This window comes from Nilaparvata lugens, chromosome 14, assembly GCF_014356525.2.
Source record: "Nilaparvata lugens isolate BPH chromosome 14, ASM1435652v1, whole genome shotgun sequence".
Classification (NCBI taxonomy): Eukaryota; Metazoa; Arthropoda; class Insecta; order Hemiptera; family Delphacidae; genus Nilaparvata; species Nilaparvata lugens.
Genome location: NC_052517.1, coordinates 7,751,451 through 7,768,268, shown reverse-complemented (window position 1 = coordinate 7,768,268; position 16,818 = coordinate 7,751,451). Strand labels below are relative to the sequence as shown.

At 35.5% G+C, this 16,818-nt stretch overlaps 1 protein-coding gene across 2 annotated transcripts in view; it reads right to left on the bottom strand.

The window, feature by feature from the left end:
- The window catches only part of LOC111060702, a 56,451-nt gene extending 39,872 nt beyond the window's left edge, over positions 1 to 16,579 (bottom strand). The window contains exons 1-6 of one of the 2 annotated variants that reach the window (XM_039440681.1): positions 16,478 to 16,579; positions 14,617 to 14,782; positions 10,406 to 10,613; positions 8,517 to 8,577; positions 5,677 to 5,796; positions 3,387 to 3,558 (exon numbers count right to left, since the gene is read on the bottom strand). In XM_039440681.1, the coding sequence (XP_039296615.1) occupies positions 3,387 to 3,558; positions 5,677 to 5,796; positions 8,517 to 8,577; positions 10,406 to 10,613; positions 14,617 to 14,782; positions 16,478 to 16,578 (828 nt within the window). In that variant the 5' untranslated portion in view covers position 16,579. Of the gene's footprint in view, positions 1 to 3,386; positions 3,559 to 5,676; positions 5,797 to 8,516; positions 8,578 to 10,401; positions 10,614 to 14,616; positions 14,783 to 16,477 lie in introns of both variants that reach the window. The other variant, XM_039440682.1, reaches the window with a different exon arrangement.
- Positions 16,580 to 16,818: the final 239 nt, after the last annotated feature.

Below are 16,818 nucleotides of genomic sequence, written 5' to 3'. Positions count from 1 at the left end.
AATGATTTTTATGTTACTCGAATATTTATTGAAATCTAAAAAAGTATGAAAACCAAGAGTACACAATGCTCACATAAAAAATTAAATGTGTATCGCATTATAGCTTCATGTATTGAGATTTATTTATTGGAATGCTCTTAGGCTATTATCTAATCTATTTATTTATAAACTTTTATTTATCTTTGTATAACAAAGTTGGAGAAACCCTGAATCTTAAGTAACCAATTACATCACGTTTTACTAAGATTAGAAAGCCAATCAGAGGAAAGCTTATAACTTGTTAAAGGAAGAGATGAAATTTTTCTGAGAATTGCTCTCTCTGGCTTGTGATCGCGACCTAAGCGGAGCACATGGAGAATAGGGTCTTTTTTTCCAATTAATTTTTAAAAGCATCAAGCCAATCCCTTTTTTAAATGTCAAGTATATGTAATTAATGTTTGATTATTTGTGAACTCAGTGTGTGTTGAAGAGTTCTTAACTGTAACTCATTCCCGTAAATATATTTTTAATACTGATAGAAACTTGTAAGAAATCTGGACCACACACGAGCCCTGCAGAGATGAAGGATCCAGCTAATTAATTATTGGAGATAATTAATTATTCTACGAGAACTTCAGAACATCATTATAGTGAGTGTGCTAATTATCTTAAATGAGCTCATTTAACACTAAGGCCTTTATCAGTGAATTGTGGGATTAATCAAAGCGCTATATAAATTTTTATTCAAATTTAAGAAATTTGCAACATGTCGAACACTATCATATAGTTTATAAGAAATCTTTTTATGAATTTATTTGATATATGTAGGGAGCTTATTTCCATGCATGGCACGAATCCACAAACCCTGAGATTTTAAATTATTACTTTTATTAATTATTATTCATTGATCAAAGTATGTTCTATTAAACCTATAGACTGAACAGGTTCCAAGTTGTTAAGTTCTGAAACTACTTGAAGTCCATATATCAGTATTAATAAAATATATATTTTTACAAATCACAATATTGTGAATGCTAACAATTCCTGTGATAACTGAGATATCAATGAATTTATTTATATTGGAATTATAGATATAAGGAAATTTTATATAAATTATAAATTTTATGGGAATATATTTTATGTTTTATGTCAGCATACAAGATCTTAGAATTTTTATTATTTTCCTAATTCATCTCGTGATATACAGTTTGAGCTGTCTTGGTACCAAGCATTTTTATTCCGCAGCATATAATTATAATTAAGGAATTAATTAATATTGATCTCATTCAGAGCATTCATTACTTATCATCCTTTGATGATAGTAATACTATTCAGCCAGCAAAATCTTACTGATATTTATATTAATAAGTCTGCAATATATCATATTATAAGGATCCAGAGAATTTCAAGAACTGGCGTTGTAAGTTTCAAGGAATTTCGAAAGGATAAATTGGTGCATACCTGTATTCATGACGAGCGTTTTAAGGATCAACTAGAAAAACCATAGTTGATTTTCATTATTCTCGATTGAATATATGGTTACTGATAACCAGTCACCAACTATCTTTTTGACTTCCTTATTGGTATTCTTCAATAACTTCCCGAAAGCAACGGTAAGAATTGTTGATCACCAGTTATTGAACCCTATGGTGATTCATTATATTTGGAGTATTCATGCATCTACTACTGAGCTAGAGCTGTGGTCTGAACCCAGCATATTTGCGAGCCGGACGGCCTTAACTTTTTGCAAATTTATTTGCAAGCTAGGAATCTTAACAACTGCTCCAGTATATATCAAATATTCCATTCCACATAAGAATGTCGTCCAACATGGATGGCAATATACCGCACCACATGTGTAATAAAAGAGTAAAGCAAATCTTTCTCAAAATCGTTCTTTATTTTCTATACTATAATAATATTTACCAATTGGAAGTTTCCGAGAACAAACCTAATAAATAACTTACTATTTTACAACTAAATATTCAAACTCAACTGGTGTTGGTGGAACGAATTATTCCTGATCTGACCATGTTCAAATGCCTTGACCAAGGTTGGTGAAACAGGGCATCAGTTTAAGATTTGACCGGGCCCTTAGCTGAAGATTTTATTGATTGCCATACCACAGTTTTTCAATTCATAACATCAGCTGAGGCTATTTCGGAAGCTATCACACAGACAGTCCTTCATGCGCTGACACATGATTTCAGCTGGTTAATATACAACGTAATTCACAACTTTTACATCAGCAAACTGATACGGGTTGAGATATCAATGTGCGGTTTTCGCCATTCTTTTTCTCTTGAAACTCTGCTTCGGAATCATATATCACATAACCACTTCCTTATTCAAAGAAATGAATTTCTACTCATTTGACGACAAAGATGTTGAAGCGACAGAGTAATTTTTCATTACAAATAAGCTCCTCAATGAAACCTACTTTCAAATCATTCTTGTAAGAGAAATATTTAGGTATTTCCATAATTCTCTGTATAATTAAAAGTAGCGTGTTTCAAAGATCACAATACAACAGTTCATGAGCGAGTTCTCCAACCCAGGGGGCTACAAGTACCCTATTCATCACCTATAGTGGGGTCCACGTTATAATGGCAGTGGAGAAAGATAGGAGAACAACGTTGCCGAACCTCTGTTTTGTCAATGCCTTCTATAGACGGTGACAGAAACAGGTTTATTGATATAATTGACCGAGCGAAGTGAGGTCTAAGATTCAAGTCGACGGTTTGGCATTCTCTTGATGTTTAAATGTTAGTATGTTTAAATGTTTATATGTTGCGCATTTACGGCGAAACGCAGTAATAGATTCTCATGAAATTTGACAGGTATGTTCCTTCTTAATTGCGCGTCGACGTATATACAAGGTTTTTGGAAATTTTGCATTTCAAGGATAATATAAAAGGAAAAGGGAGCCTCCCTCATACGCCAATATTAGAGTAAAAATCAGATTCATCATAAATTAGCTGACAAGTGATTACACAGATGTGTGGAGAAGCCAGTCTATTGCTGTATTTCCATAAGGTCTATAGTTTCAATCAGGTACTTGTGGATGAGAATACTGCGTGAGGTCTACTGTTCACAGAACTACTACTTTACAAAAAATGTTATAATGAATTTTCATAATTGAGATGAAATATTTTGTTAATTGATTATTAATTCTACATTGTTGAAAGACGATCTGGCAACAAAGCAAAGCGAGGAAGAGATAGTGCTATCCGCTTTATTGAATGATTGACAAGGATAGCATACCACTACTAATCAAACACTGCCATTATAACGTGGACCTCACTGTAGGCTCGAAATACTATTGTACAATAGATAGTCTTGTGAATAAAATAGGTATGACAAAAATTAAATGACATGTGAAATTTTAAGTTTTGAAATTCACTCACCTTATCATCATCACTGCAAATCAGTATTTCTGTGTTGACAGTTTTATAAAAACTTGGTTCAGATTCCTCAAGCACAGTGGCCAATGAGAAGACACTATTAGAATTCAATTTTAGCTTCACAACTGTTTTAAATGCATCAATCTTATCCTTATATTCCTCAGTTTTTTGGCACCTTTCAACAGACGAAAATATGGTGTGGCGCACTTACACAACTTTCCTTACCGTTATGAAAATAGATCACCTGACGCTAGTGTTCACGCGCATCTTAAGTCTACTATTCAAAGATCCAAGCCAGCTGGTGACAGGACAATAACGCTGGAGACACACGTGGTCTGCTATCTCTTCATAGTGAATCGTTTAATAGAATCAACAGTTGCCAACAGTTTGCAATTGAATAAACACATCGAATTTCAAGCTTATTTTAAATTTTAGGTCAAAATGTTACTGAACATTAATTGTAGAGATTTTTATGCTCAATCTTTTCCACTCGAAATTTTCTGTTTAAATTGTATCTGAAGCCTGATAATTAGGAATCTAAAATCAAACTTTGTATAGATGGGGTGGAGATCCTGAATTTTTTTCAGATATGGGACTAGTGACAGTTGATAGAGCTTATCAATGACTATTCTAGGTATGAATTTGATCAAAATAGTTGGAACCGTTTTAGAGAAAATCGCGAAAAACTCTGTTTTTGACAACATTTTCGCTATTTTAGCCGCCATCTTGAATTGCATTAGATCGAAATTGTTCGTGTCGGATCCTTATAGTGTAAGGACCTCAAGTTCCCAATTTCAAGTCATTCTGTTGATTGGGAGATGAGATATTGTGTACACAGACGCACAGACACTCACACACACACACACACACACACACACACACACACACACACACACACACACACACACACGCACACACACATACAGACTAATACCCAAAAAACACTTTTTTGGACTCAGGGGACCTTGAAACGTATAGAAATTTAAAAATTGGGGTACCTTAATTTTTTTCGGAAAGCAATACTTTCCTTTCCTATGGTAAAAGGGCAAGGAGAGTAGAAAACTGACAACCTGGGAATTTGACTAACTAAAATATGATGAACTGGAATCTTGACCAACTGGAAACATGACAAAATAAAATTGAAAACTTGCCAATTTGGAGTTTGTTTGTTGGGTAGTATCAACAGTTATTCAAGGCCGGATAGCCGAGTTGAATATAGTCTGTACAAAATTACTTCTGACTTGGAGGATTATGCGGCGCAGAGAAAAGGAGGGAGATCAGCCAATTACAGTGATTAATAGAGTCATAGGTAGAAGCGCAGTTGCTAATTTGTTAGTCGTCTGACTGCTTTCAGACAGAAACTTCGCATGTGTAGCAAGAGCACATGAACAGTCACTAGAAGTTGGAGAATGCTGGCCGCTTCAAAACGGCAACATCGCACCTTTGTATCCCTCCCGCTGTATGCTTTCTCTGCTGCGCATGTCCATCCCAAGTAAGAAGTAATTTTGTACAGATTATAAGGCGTTGCAAATTTCAGTCTGCTAGTGCTACCTGGTCGTGGGTTCGAATCCTATCGGATAGGCATGGACATTTGATCATCTCATAACTCACTCTCTCACTTCCCATTACCCACGCACAAGCAGAAAGCTCATTGGGCATCATCCGCAGTAAAAATAAACTTTCCTCTGGTGATATTTCTCAATGTGAAGTTTTTTGATCAAGCTATCAAAATGGGTTTTTCGCGATTTTCTCGAGAACGGCTGCACCGATTTTGATTAAATTTATATCTGGAATAGTCATTGATAAGCTCTATCAACTGCCACAAGTCCCATATCTGTAAAAATTTCAGGAGCTCCGCCCTATCTATGCAAAGTGTGATTTTAGATTCCCAATTATCAGGCTTCAGATACAATTTGAAAAAACAATTTCAAATTGGAAAAGATTGAGCATGAAAATCTCTACAATTTATTTTCAGTAACATTTTCACCTAAAATTGAAAATAAGTTCGAGATTCGAGGAAAAGTGATTATCCATTGCAAACTGTTGGCAACTGTTGATTCTATTAATGATTCACTATGAAGAGATAGCAGACCTTGTGTGTCTCCAGCGTTATCCCCGTGTGGCTCAGATCTTTGTTTATAAGTAGACTTGAGATGCGTGTAAACACTAGCGTCAGGTGATCAATTTTCATAACGGCAAGGAAAGTTGTGTGAGTGCGCCACACCAGATTTTTGAGATATGAGCGCAAAAAGTTTGAATTTTTGTGACAGAACATTTCATGTCAATAACTTACTTGAAACTATCTCCTTCCATGACGTTGGTTGAGTTGCCTTCCCCCACTCTCAAATCATATCCCTCTGGACCAATCAGGGTGCGGTAGAATGTGGTGGGACTCAACGAGAAAGCAATGTCTCTGAAAGTAAAGTTTATCGTATTTTTTCACTTTACACACGATATTGGATCTTGTCGGACTAGCTGGTAGAGTTGGACTAAATTGATGAAAGATCCAACCAGTAGTCGTACTACCAAATCATTCTTTTTAACTAATTATTATTAAGTTATTAATAATCCTATTATATTAAGCGAGCAATTTCTGTATATCTGCTATATATTTTTAATATCGGGGACCGAGCTTCGCTCTAGAGCACAAAAGCATAAAAAATTTATTACGAAAGAGGAAATTATAATGACATTTATACAGGAATGTTTTATATAATCACAGTAAAATGAGATTAATTCCTAGAGGAATTTCCCTCACAAAGGCCTAGTTGCACAAAAGCCGGTTGAATTTTAATCCTGATTAACTCCACGTGGACCAAATCAAAGAGAACCATTTCAAAAAGATGGATCTACTGGAATCAATTGGGATTGAAAATAATCTGCTTTTTTGCAACCGGCACTAAGTACCTGATTAAATGATTACAAAAGTTCAACAGCTGAGTCATAATTTTGACACTGTCTCACACACATGAACTCGCTCACTCACTTCCATCACCAATAGAAGATTAATAATAATTATTATCATTTTAATGTCCTTCAGCGAGGGATGAGACCTAGTGCAATCGAATCTTTATATTATAAACCTACTATGTACTGAATGTCGTGAGAATCGTTAGAGCTGTCATACACGACATCAAAACCTATTCAATTTTTGAAATATTATTTTGTGAATTGGAAATCTGGTCGCGGTTTTAATTATTAAATATAATTGATAAAGCGAGAAGATCTTCAATGTACAAAGATGAAACGTGTGTTTTATCACGTTTCGTGAAGGCAATATTATGGTTTTTAGCTCCATGCTATGCAAACAAGAGTGAGTTGACTTTTGGTCTGTGAATCAAGGCTGCATGTGTTTGTCACATAAATAGATTTTGAATTTTTCTTTCGTGGCCCGTATACTTGAACCGTTTGTGAAGTGAGTTGTTGAGTTAAGGCATTGGTTACCTGAAGGATTCTGTCTTGAGAATTCAATTATAGGCTGGAGTGATCCGTGGTCTAGTGGATAGAGTGCTTGCGTAGCAGCATAGAGATCCCGGGTTCAAACCCCACTGAGAGCCAAAAGTTTTTTAAACAGATCACTCCCGTGTTATCGGATGGGCACGTTAAACTGTCGGTCCCGGCTGAAGTATGACAGTCGTAAGGCCCATTGACGGCTTAAATTATATATTCAGGCGGTGGAACATTCCCGCAAGGAACTCCCCACCAACAAAAGCCATACGAATTTTTTTTTTTTTTAATTATAGGCTGTCACAGTCCGGGCAGTTTAAACCGACATAATTGTTTTTCAGGATTTGAATCTTGTAGAGAAAGCTGGTGTTTTAGATTCAATCAACTGGCAGAGATTTTTTTATTATAAATTCGGGAGTGTTTTAACTGGACCTTGAAGAGCAGGCCAAGGGACTTTTTGTTAAGGTAAAGTAAGATATATATTCTAAATAGTAATTTTTGTTTTTATTATCATAAACTGAACGACCACAGATCAGCAAAGCGAGTAGCCCCTGGAATATTCATCTGATTATTATTATTTCGTAATAAATTCTAATTATAATTCTAATTTCGTAATAAAATAATTTATTGTTTTGTTTTAATATCAAAAACCTGTACGATCTTTTTTTCTTGTTTTTCATTTTCCTACCCTTACATATTTGGTGAAGGCATATCTTGCTTACAGAGCCATTTTCGAGATCCGGTGAAATACAAACATATAAACATCTAAACATCCAAACATCTAAACATCCAAACATCTAAACATCTGAACATCCAAACATCTAAACATATAAACAGAAGTTCCTTGTTTAATAGTATAGGATATTTTTATATTTGGTTATTCATGTTCAACGGATCTCGAAAACGGCTCTAACAATTTTCACGAAATTTGGAACATGGTAGGTTTATGATATAAAAATTCGATTGCACTAGGTCTCATCCTTGGGAAAACTCGCTGAACGACATTAAAAGGATAATTCATCCTTGGCTGAAACAGCTGAGACTTTCGTCGTCTGTGGATAGTAAAAAGTGAGCGAGTGATTCTGTTGAAAATCAAAATAATTATCGCATCCCCGAAATTCATAAGCTGACGTATAGCCAGCTGTAAGATATGAACACGATGATATTAGAGAATTGTGTTCTGTTTATCAATGAATAAAAATAACGAGCGAAGCTCGGTGTCCCGATATTTATTATCAATTTTTCTTGAACCAAATTCTCAAATAGAGACAAATCTTTACTTCACTTCACTTTACTTTTCTTGTTTCTCATAATTATTAAACTGCATTAAGGGAGCAACGATCCCGCAGTATATGACACGTCAAAGTTTAATCTAATATCTACTATCCTTCATATTTCAACAAAACAGATTTCACATAATAAATCAAACATTGATCAACAAGGAAGTCTGCTAACACAATACAATAAGGAATTCCCTGAGTGTTTTTTTGAACTCCTTCAAGCCATCAATTTCTCGTATGCGAGATGGGATTGAATTAAATATTTCCATTCCCATATAAAACGGGCCACTCTCTAGCAGGCTAAGTCTATGATGTGGGTGAACAATACCTTTAAATCTTGTATTAAATGCCCAATAATTATAATAGTACAAAAAATTATTAGTCAAGTTATTGAGTTGAATCTTACATGCTTTTGTCCAGGTTTTGTATGGATGTTGGACTTTCAAAATTGGTAACCTTCTCCCTGTCTGTAAAACAATACAGTGTCAGACTAGATCCTCAAATATCTTTATATCCTAAATACTAGTAGTTCTGCGAACAGTAGACCTCGCGCTCAGTTATAGTTACATTGACCTGTTGTTATGTTTTCTCAAAAATTAATAAATAATTTATCATAATAAGAAAACAAAGATATTGTCAAATTTCACTAAAATTTTTTTAATGAAATTCGACAATATCTTTGTTTTCTTATTATGGAGAGATTTCACAACATCACCATCGATTCTACAAATAATTTATCAATTTAAAAAGTCTAGAAAAAATCCTAAATAAACATAGACCTTTCTTTCCTATCGTACCGTGACGTTTCGTCCCGGAAAGTGAGTGTGAGCGCTGTTATCAGGTCTGGCTGCAATACTGTCTACAACGTTGATGGAAAGATACATTTTCAAGATGTTCGATGCTTTTGAATGAGTAGTATTATAGTCCACCAGACAGCTGGTTTATGATGAATAATTCTAAAGTCCTATTTTTACGGTACAGTAATATTGGCGTTCAAAGGAGACTCCTTTTCCTTTTGTATTGTCCTTAAAATGCAAAATTTCAAAAAACCGTATGTATGTATTTATATTTATGTAGGTCTATGTATATTTATGTATGTGGACGCGAAATTCAAAAAGGAACATACCTGTCAAATTTCATGAAAATCTATTGCAGCGTTTCGCTGTAAATGCGGAGCATAAAATAATATAAACATAAAGAGAAATGCAAAACCGTCGCCTTGAATCTTAGACCTCACTTCGCTCGGTCAATCAGTTATAAATATCTCATGTTATTCACATTCTAAATATCAGGCTATTAAGAGTGGCCTGAATATCAGGCTACTAAATATCTCATGTTATTTATATCCTAAATATCAGGCTATTAAGGGCAAAAAATAATGCGTATATGCCTTTTTGATTGAATCAGCTTAAAAGCAACAATATTGTGTACTGAGAAGGCTTCATTGAGGAGACGGCTCCTCTGGATTGGTTCACGTGGAATTAATCACGATTAAAATTTAACTGGCTTTTGTGCAACTGGCACTTATAGTGACATCTACTCACATACTCAACGCTTTGAACAGAAAAGATGGAACTGGCAGATTTTTAGGGCCGGTTTCTGAGCTTGGGATTTGGCTAAGTTGTAGACTTTAAACAGCTGGATGGAGTCAGAAAATAGGCTTTCCAAAACGGAGCGTAGTTACAGCTTTTATAACAGTAGTTGTAGTTTTTATTTTCTCATTTCTATAATTGGAAACGTTTTTCTTCGACGAAATTAGACATTCCTAAATAATTTAAAATATCTGAAACTTTACACTATTTTCTCTTTATTTTATTTTGTGTTTAATTTTCTAGTTTTTTGAAATTTAATTCAAACTTGTGACAATGACTTTGACTACGCCCCGTTTCCGAAAGCCAATTCTCTTACTCTAGCTGTTTAAAGTTTCGAACTTAGTCGAATCCCGAGCTCGGAAACCGGCCCTAAATGTACTAAATAATCTTATTCTTGCATGATCAATCAATATCAATTTAGTATTTACTAACAGGTAACCAGTGCTCCGCAAGGGTCTACTTTAAAACATGACAAACTGAAAACTTGACGTAATGAAATCTTGGAGAATTGAAAATAGGCCTATAACAATCCTTGGTTGATTATTTCGAAATTTCAAGTTAATCAGTTGAGTAGTTGAGACATGATGATTCGTCAAACATAATTTTTCTATCCCGTACGTGAATAAGACAGTTCTTTCCTTTATAATGATAGATTAGTATTAATATGATTTATTGTTATAGCTATAGTTATAACCTCACCTACCTATCCAGACAGGTTGCCACGAGAGTGTACCAAAGAACTTTATTTCCTTGTATCGAACAGTAACGCCATCTGGTATTGATAGATGCATAACTATTGTCACATCATCGGAATCGTGGATTAACTGCCTGACAGCCACTCTACCAATCGCTTCATTCTCCACACGGAAATAGATATCGCTATCGCCAACAACCGCCAAGTTTTGCTTTGACTGAAAAACAGTTAATACCAATCACAGTAAATTCAATCATTAAAGACAATAGAGAAACAATAGCATAAGTTATGCTACTTATAATCACTCCTCTCTCTCTCTCTCTCTCTCAATTTCATTTATTGTATAAAGCACTATAATCATAATATAGATTATAGAATATATAATTTACTAGCTTACCCGGCGACCTTTGTACCACCAAAAAGTCAATGTATCTCATGTCACACTTGACTTTATTTGGTGAATCATGAAATTTATCTGACAATCAATATTTTTATTTCCTACAGTTACGTTGAAAAGTGGCCATTGCTGCACTGATTACAGAACGCAAAGAATCACTTTTCCGCTCTAGTGCGGGAAAAATTTTTCTGCACTCCAGATTTGCAACATGGCAACGCAAAATACTTAGTAGGTTATATGGAGCAACAGTGCAGCAAAATCAAAATGAAGTTGGTAACAGTGACTGCTGTGGCTGCTATTATAGTGAGCAGAGGTGCAACCAAGCACAACGCGCTAATTATTATTCATTATATATTATAACCAAGGACAACGAGGACTTTAGGATTTTAGGATTAAGGTTTTTATCAATAATAAAATTACACAGAAAAACATTTGATGGAATTCAGGCAATTTTACCCATAATTACCCACTTTTCATATTCAATGGTAACTGTAGGAAAAACTTAATGTGAAATACGTGCGCAAAGTTCCTCTGCTGCACTCAAGAAACCATTCCGCCCTCGCCTACGGCTCGGGCGTAAACGTTTCTTTCGGTGCAGCAAACTGACACTTTGCGCACTAGTTGCACAAATAACTATTTACATCTCAACACGGACTTCCTATGTGCTTAAAACTACCGTTTTAATACCATTAAACAATTTTATCACAGAGTGACGTGTTTATTACAGCTGGTAAGTTCATATGCTAAATCATATACAGTATCACAACATGATCTTAAATCATGATGATCTTTCCGTTCTATGTTAGCCGGTCAGTCGACCGGCAATTTCATTCAATGTTTTTGAGACACCACTAGCTTTGCTAGTTCAAACGTATGGAAATACAGGTCTGTAAAATGGATTAATATATAATTATTATTAGCCCCCCTATTGAAATTTCCAGTCAGAAACCATCCCAAATATTCACACAACATATTCCCAAAGTTTCATGCCGTTGTGTCAAGTAGTTTTCGAGTCTATAGGGAACAAACTAACAAACAAACAAACAAACTAACAAACAAACAAACTAACACACATTAACAGACATTCATTTTTTTAATATATAGAGATTCTGACATTGGAGGAAAAACTAGGCTGAGCCTGTACTATTTATCTCCAAAAATTTTGATGGAATGGTAATGTTTTCCAAAAGTTGAGGTTATGTAATCACACACTGCTTCGTCACCTGATTTTTGGTCCAGGAATAATTATTTGAAAATTTCTAATTTTAAAGGTCAAAATCACAAAACTACTCATTATTAGAAATTCACAGCTGATATTGTTTTTGAAATGGCATAAGCTATGCTATGCTATTTCTCCATTGTTCCATAGAGAAACGATGGCATAACTTATGCGATAGGCCTAGTTATGCTATCGTTTTTCTAAGGAATAATAGACGAATAGCATAACTTATGCTATTGTTTATCTATGGTAACACTTGAAGTGCGTACAGATTTACGCGCCGCGAGCATGGGCAATTCACTTTTAATCAGCTGGTGTCAAGCTTTTTATATCTGTATCTTACCGTTTCTGTAAAAATACAGATATAATCAGCTGATTAAAAGTGAATTGCTCATGTTCGCGGCGCGTATATCTATAGGTGCGTATACAGATTTACGCGCCGCGAACATGAGCAATTCACTTTTAATCAGCTGGTGTCAAGCTTTTTATATCTGTATCTTACCATTTCTGTAAAAATACAGGTATAATCAGCTGATTAAAAGTGAATTACTAATAGTAACCTAATACCTTCACACCAGAAAGGGGTTTTACAGTGCGCGTTCCACAGCTTTACCTCCGTGACTTTGAGACGGCACATAGGCAAGGTATGATTCGCGGGGTGATATCATAGAGAAAATATGGCATAAGGAGATATGCCATGGTATAGGGCGTTTATATTGAAAATGTCACTGTTGACTCAATTAGTCCTAGTAGTTATTTTTCGTGAAGTTATGTGACGCTGATAGTCTCTCATACTGTGTCTTTCAAGTTTTTTAACCTAAAAGGTATGTAGCCATATATAGACAAAAGATAGCATCATTATAGAGAAAAGACAGCATAAGAAGATATCGCATGGCTTGTGAAAAACATTCATAAAGTTCAAGTTTTGTATCAAATTATGGTGTTGTGTATCAAGTTGAGATGATACTGTATCGTATTGTGGTGATAATGTATCATATTATGTTGATAATATATCATGTGTGTTAACACTGTATCAATTATGGTGATATCCCATGCTATAGGACATATTTATGGTACAACATTCAATGGCAACTCAAGCTGGTGGTCTAGGTGAAGCTATGTGACGCTGGTAGTCTCTCATACTGTGCCCTTCTTACACTCTCACACTCCCAACAACACACTAATAATAGACAGTGTATAGGGTGTCTATGTTGCAAATGTGAGTGTTAACTGAAGCCGATAGTCCTAGTAGTTGTTTTTGGTGAAGCTATGTGACGCTGGTAGTCTCTCATACTGTGCCCTTCTTACACTCTCACACTCCCAACAACACACTAATAATAGACAGTGTATAGGGTGTCTATGTTGCAAATGTGAGTGTTAACTGAAGCCGATAGTCCTAGTAGTTGACTTTGGTGAGGCTATGTGACGCTGGTAGTCTCTCATACTGTGCTGCTTTTGCACACTTACACTCCCAACAACACAGTAATTATAGACAGTAGTCGACAGTAATGATTGGGTTGAGTTCAACACCTCGGCTTCAAGTTTGGAACAAGAACGAACAAGATATCCCATGGTTTAGTGCGTTTATGTTCCAAAATGCAATGTCAACTCAAGCCGGTAGTCCAAGTAGTTGATTTTGGTGAGGCTATGTGACACTGGAAGTTTCTCATTCTGTGCCGTTCTTACATTCTTACACTCCCAACAACACACTAATAATAGACAGTAGTCAACAGTAATCGGCTCCAGTTAACAAAATAGCCTACGTAAGAAAGTGACCTCATTATAGCAGAAGTCTTCCAAGAGGTTTACACCATTCAACTTTGGATTTTCGTTCATCAATAATTAAAATTATTATGTGAATTATGTTGGACGAAGAGTGCAGGATTTGGTTTTGGATGGTGTGGGAGGACGAGGTAGACCTAGGATGAGGTGGGGAGATAGAATAGCGGCTGACTTGCGGAAGAGTGGTTGGAGGAGAGAGGAAGCATTGGATAGGGCTTTGTGGAGAGGCAGACTAAGAGGAAGGAATGCCGACCCCATCTAAATGGGATAAGGCACAGCCAAAGAAGAAGAAGAAGAAGAATTAAAATTAAGGTGAAATGAAAACGATATTGTCAGTTTTCATTACCTCATTATTGAAAATAAATCATTAGTATAAATTAGGTCTGTTCAAAATAAAGGTCTGTTGACAGTGATGTCGATTGAAACTTTGCCCGATGCCAGGACATTGGTGGATAGAAGCATGTATGGAAAAATGTGAATAGAGCTGCAGTGTGACCTATGTGTGATGCTAATTCGAGATATAGCTAAATGGGTTCCGGCAAACGACTGTGCAACGACCAACCATTTATGTCAGTGATTTTGAACTATGTCTCACAAAGCTATGTTTGATTTTATGTAACGACTCTGCAACCGGGCGTGAGGCATGTACGGTAGGTATTATATCAATTACAATAAATTATTACACTTTTATGCATTTTGGTTTCAGTTTTGGTTTTTCCGGGCTGTTTCCACATATACAGCAGTTTTCATTTCACCTAGATATGGAGAAATCCCACAATATCTCTGTTCATAGTGTAAATAATTGAAATATTTTACACTCACTTTATGACAAAAGAAAACTTCTCTTTTGATAATGGTGAAGTATTTGGAGAATTCCTTGTCAGGTATTTCTGCTTCGATTGGCGGGACCCCCTCTATGGTCACCAATTCATACAAATGAGTGTTAAATATCGGGGAATGTTGACTTCCTTCCGTACTTCTTGTGCAACTATGGAAATTGAGATTTTCATTGAGATTATTTTTTTTTGCAAAATAAAAATAGTTACAAACATCATGAATTGAACACATCAATGGAACATAATAATAGTACAGTACTCGTCCCGTAGCTTTGCCTCCGTGATTCTCTGTGACGACTGTCTCCACATATTGTATGTTATATGACAAATATTGGGGCACCGAGCTTCGCTCGTTATTTTTATTTATTGATAAACAGAACACAATTCTGTAAAATGATCGTGCTCATATTATACAGCTGGCTATACGTCAGCTTATGAATTTCGGGAATGCGATGATTATTTTGATTTTCCACAGAATCACTCGCTCACTTTTTACTATCCACGGACGACGAAAGTCTCAGCTGTTTCAGCCAAGGATGAATTATCCTTTCAATGTCGTTCATCGAGTTTTCCCAAGGATGAGACCCAGTGCAATTGAATTTTTATATCATAAACCTACTATGTTCCAAATTTCGTGAAAATCTTTAGAACCGTTTTCGAGATCCGTTGAACATAAATAACCAGATATAATAATACAGAAATTGCTCGCTTAATAGGATAAACGATAATTTGATTTGATTTGAAACGGCGTAATAGGCAAGGCATGGTTCGCGGGGTAGTATTCATGATTTTGCAAAAACATCAGGCTTCAGATACCCTATAGTGAGGTCCACGTTATATGGCAGTGAAGAAAGATAGGAGAACAACGTTGCCGATCCTCACTGTCTTGTCAATGCCTTCTATAGACGATAGCTGATACAAGTTGATGAATCCTATACTATTAAACGAGCAATTTCTGTTTATATGTTTGGATGTTTATATGTTCATATATATGTATGTGACCGGATCTCGAAAACGGCTCTAACGATTCGCACGAAATTTGGAAGAAAGTAGGTTTATGATACAAAAATTCGATTGCACTAGGTCTCAACCCTGGGATAACTCTCTGAAGAACATTAAAAGGATAAATACGTCCTTGGAGAGACAGCTGGAAATTTTGTCGTATGTTGATGATGGAAGTGAGTGAGCGAGTGCATGTGTGTGGAACTGAGATAAAATTATGACTCAGCTGTTGAATTTTTGTAATCATTCAGTCAGGTACTTAGTGCCGGTTGCAAAAAAGCCGGGTTATTTCCAATCTTGATTAATTCCAATAGATCCATCTTTTTGAAATGGTCTTCTCTGATTCGGATTAAAATTTAACATGCTTTTGTGAGAGGAATTTGTGCATTCTTTTGGGAATTAATCTCAATCCACTGTGATTAGATAGAACCATTCTGTATGAACTATAAATTAATTATAATTTCTTCTCTCGTAATAAAAATATATGTTTTTGTACTCCAGAGCGGAGCTCGGTGCCCCTATATTGTAATATGAATTGTTCATTCTCGTTTAAAATAATCAATATTATATTATTCTCATTGAGCAATAAATTATATTTTTTAGAATTTTCATAATTATCAAGAAAAAATATTTTGTTAATTAATTAATAATTCTACATTCAGTTATCAATTCTACATTGTTAAAAGACGATCTGGCAACAGAGCAAAGCGAGTAAGAGATAGCGCTATCCGCTTTGTTGGATGATAGACAAGGATAGTAATACCATTGCTAATCAAACACTGCCATTATAACGTGGACCTCACTATAGAGCTAATGTGAGAATAATCCTCAGCAAAAAAACTTACCTTAATTCAGGTGGTGTATAATGTCTGCTTCTTTTAGAATTAAGGCCTTTTATTTGCAGTGTTTTCCCAGTGTTCTCCACTGTTTTGTCTATGACACCCATGTGGAAGCTGAGTAGAAGTACAAAAAATGAGTAAGTTTAAGGCTAGGCTCACCACACCAGTTAGTCAAGACAAGACAAGACATGATCAGACACAATACTTCACATTGCTGCTTATGACGCAACTCACACTGATTAGTCATTGCAATTAGACATGTCTTCATAAGCAACTATGTGAAGTATTGTGACTAAACGTGTCTTGTCTTGTCTTGACTAACCAGTGTGTGCCTAGCCTAGGGACTA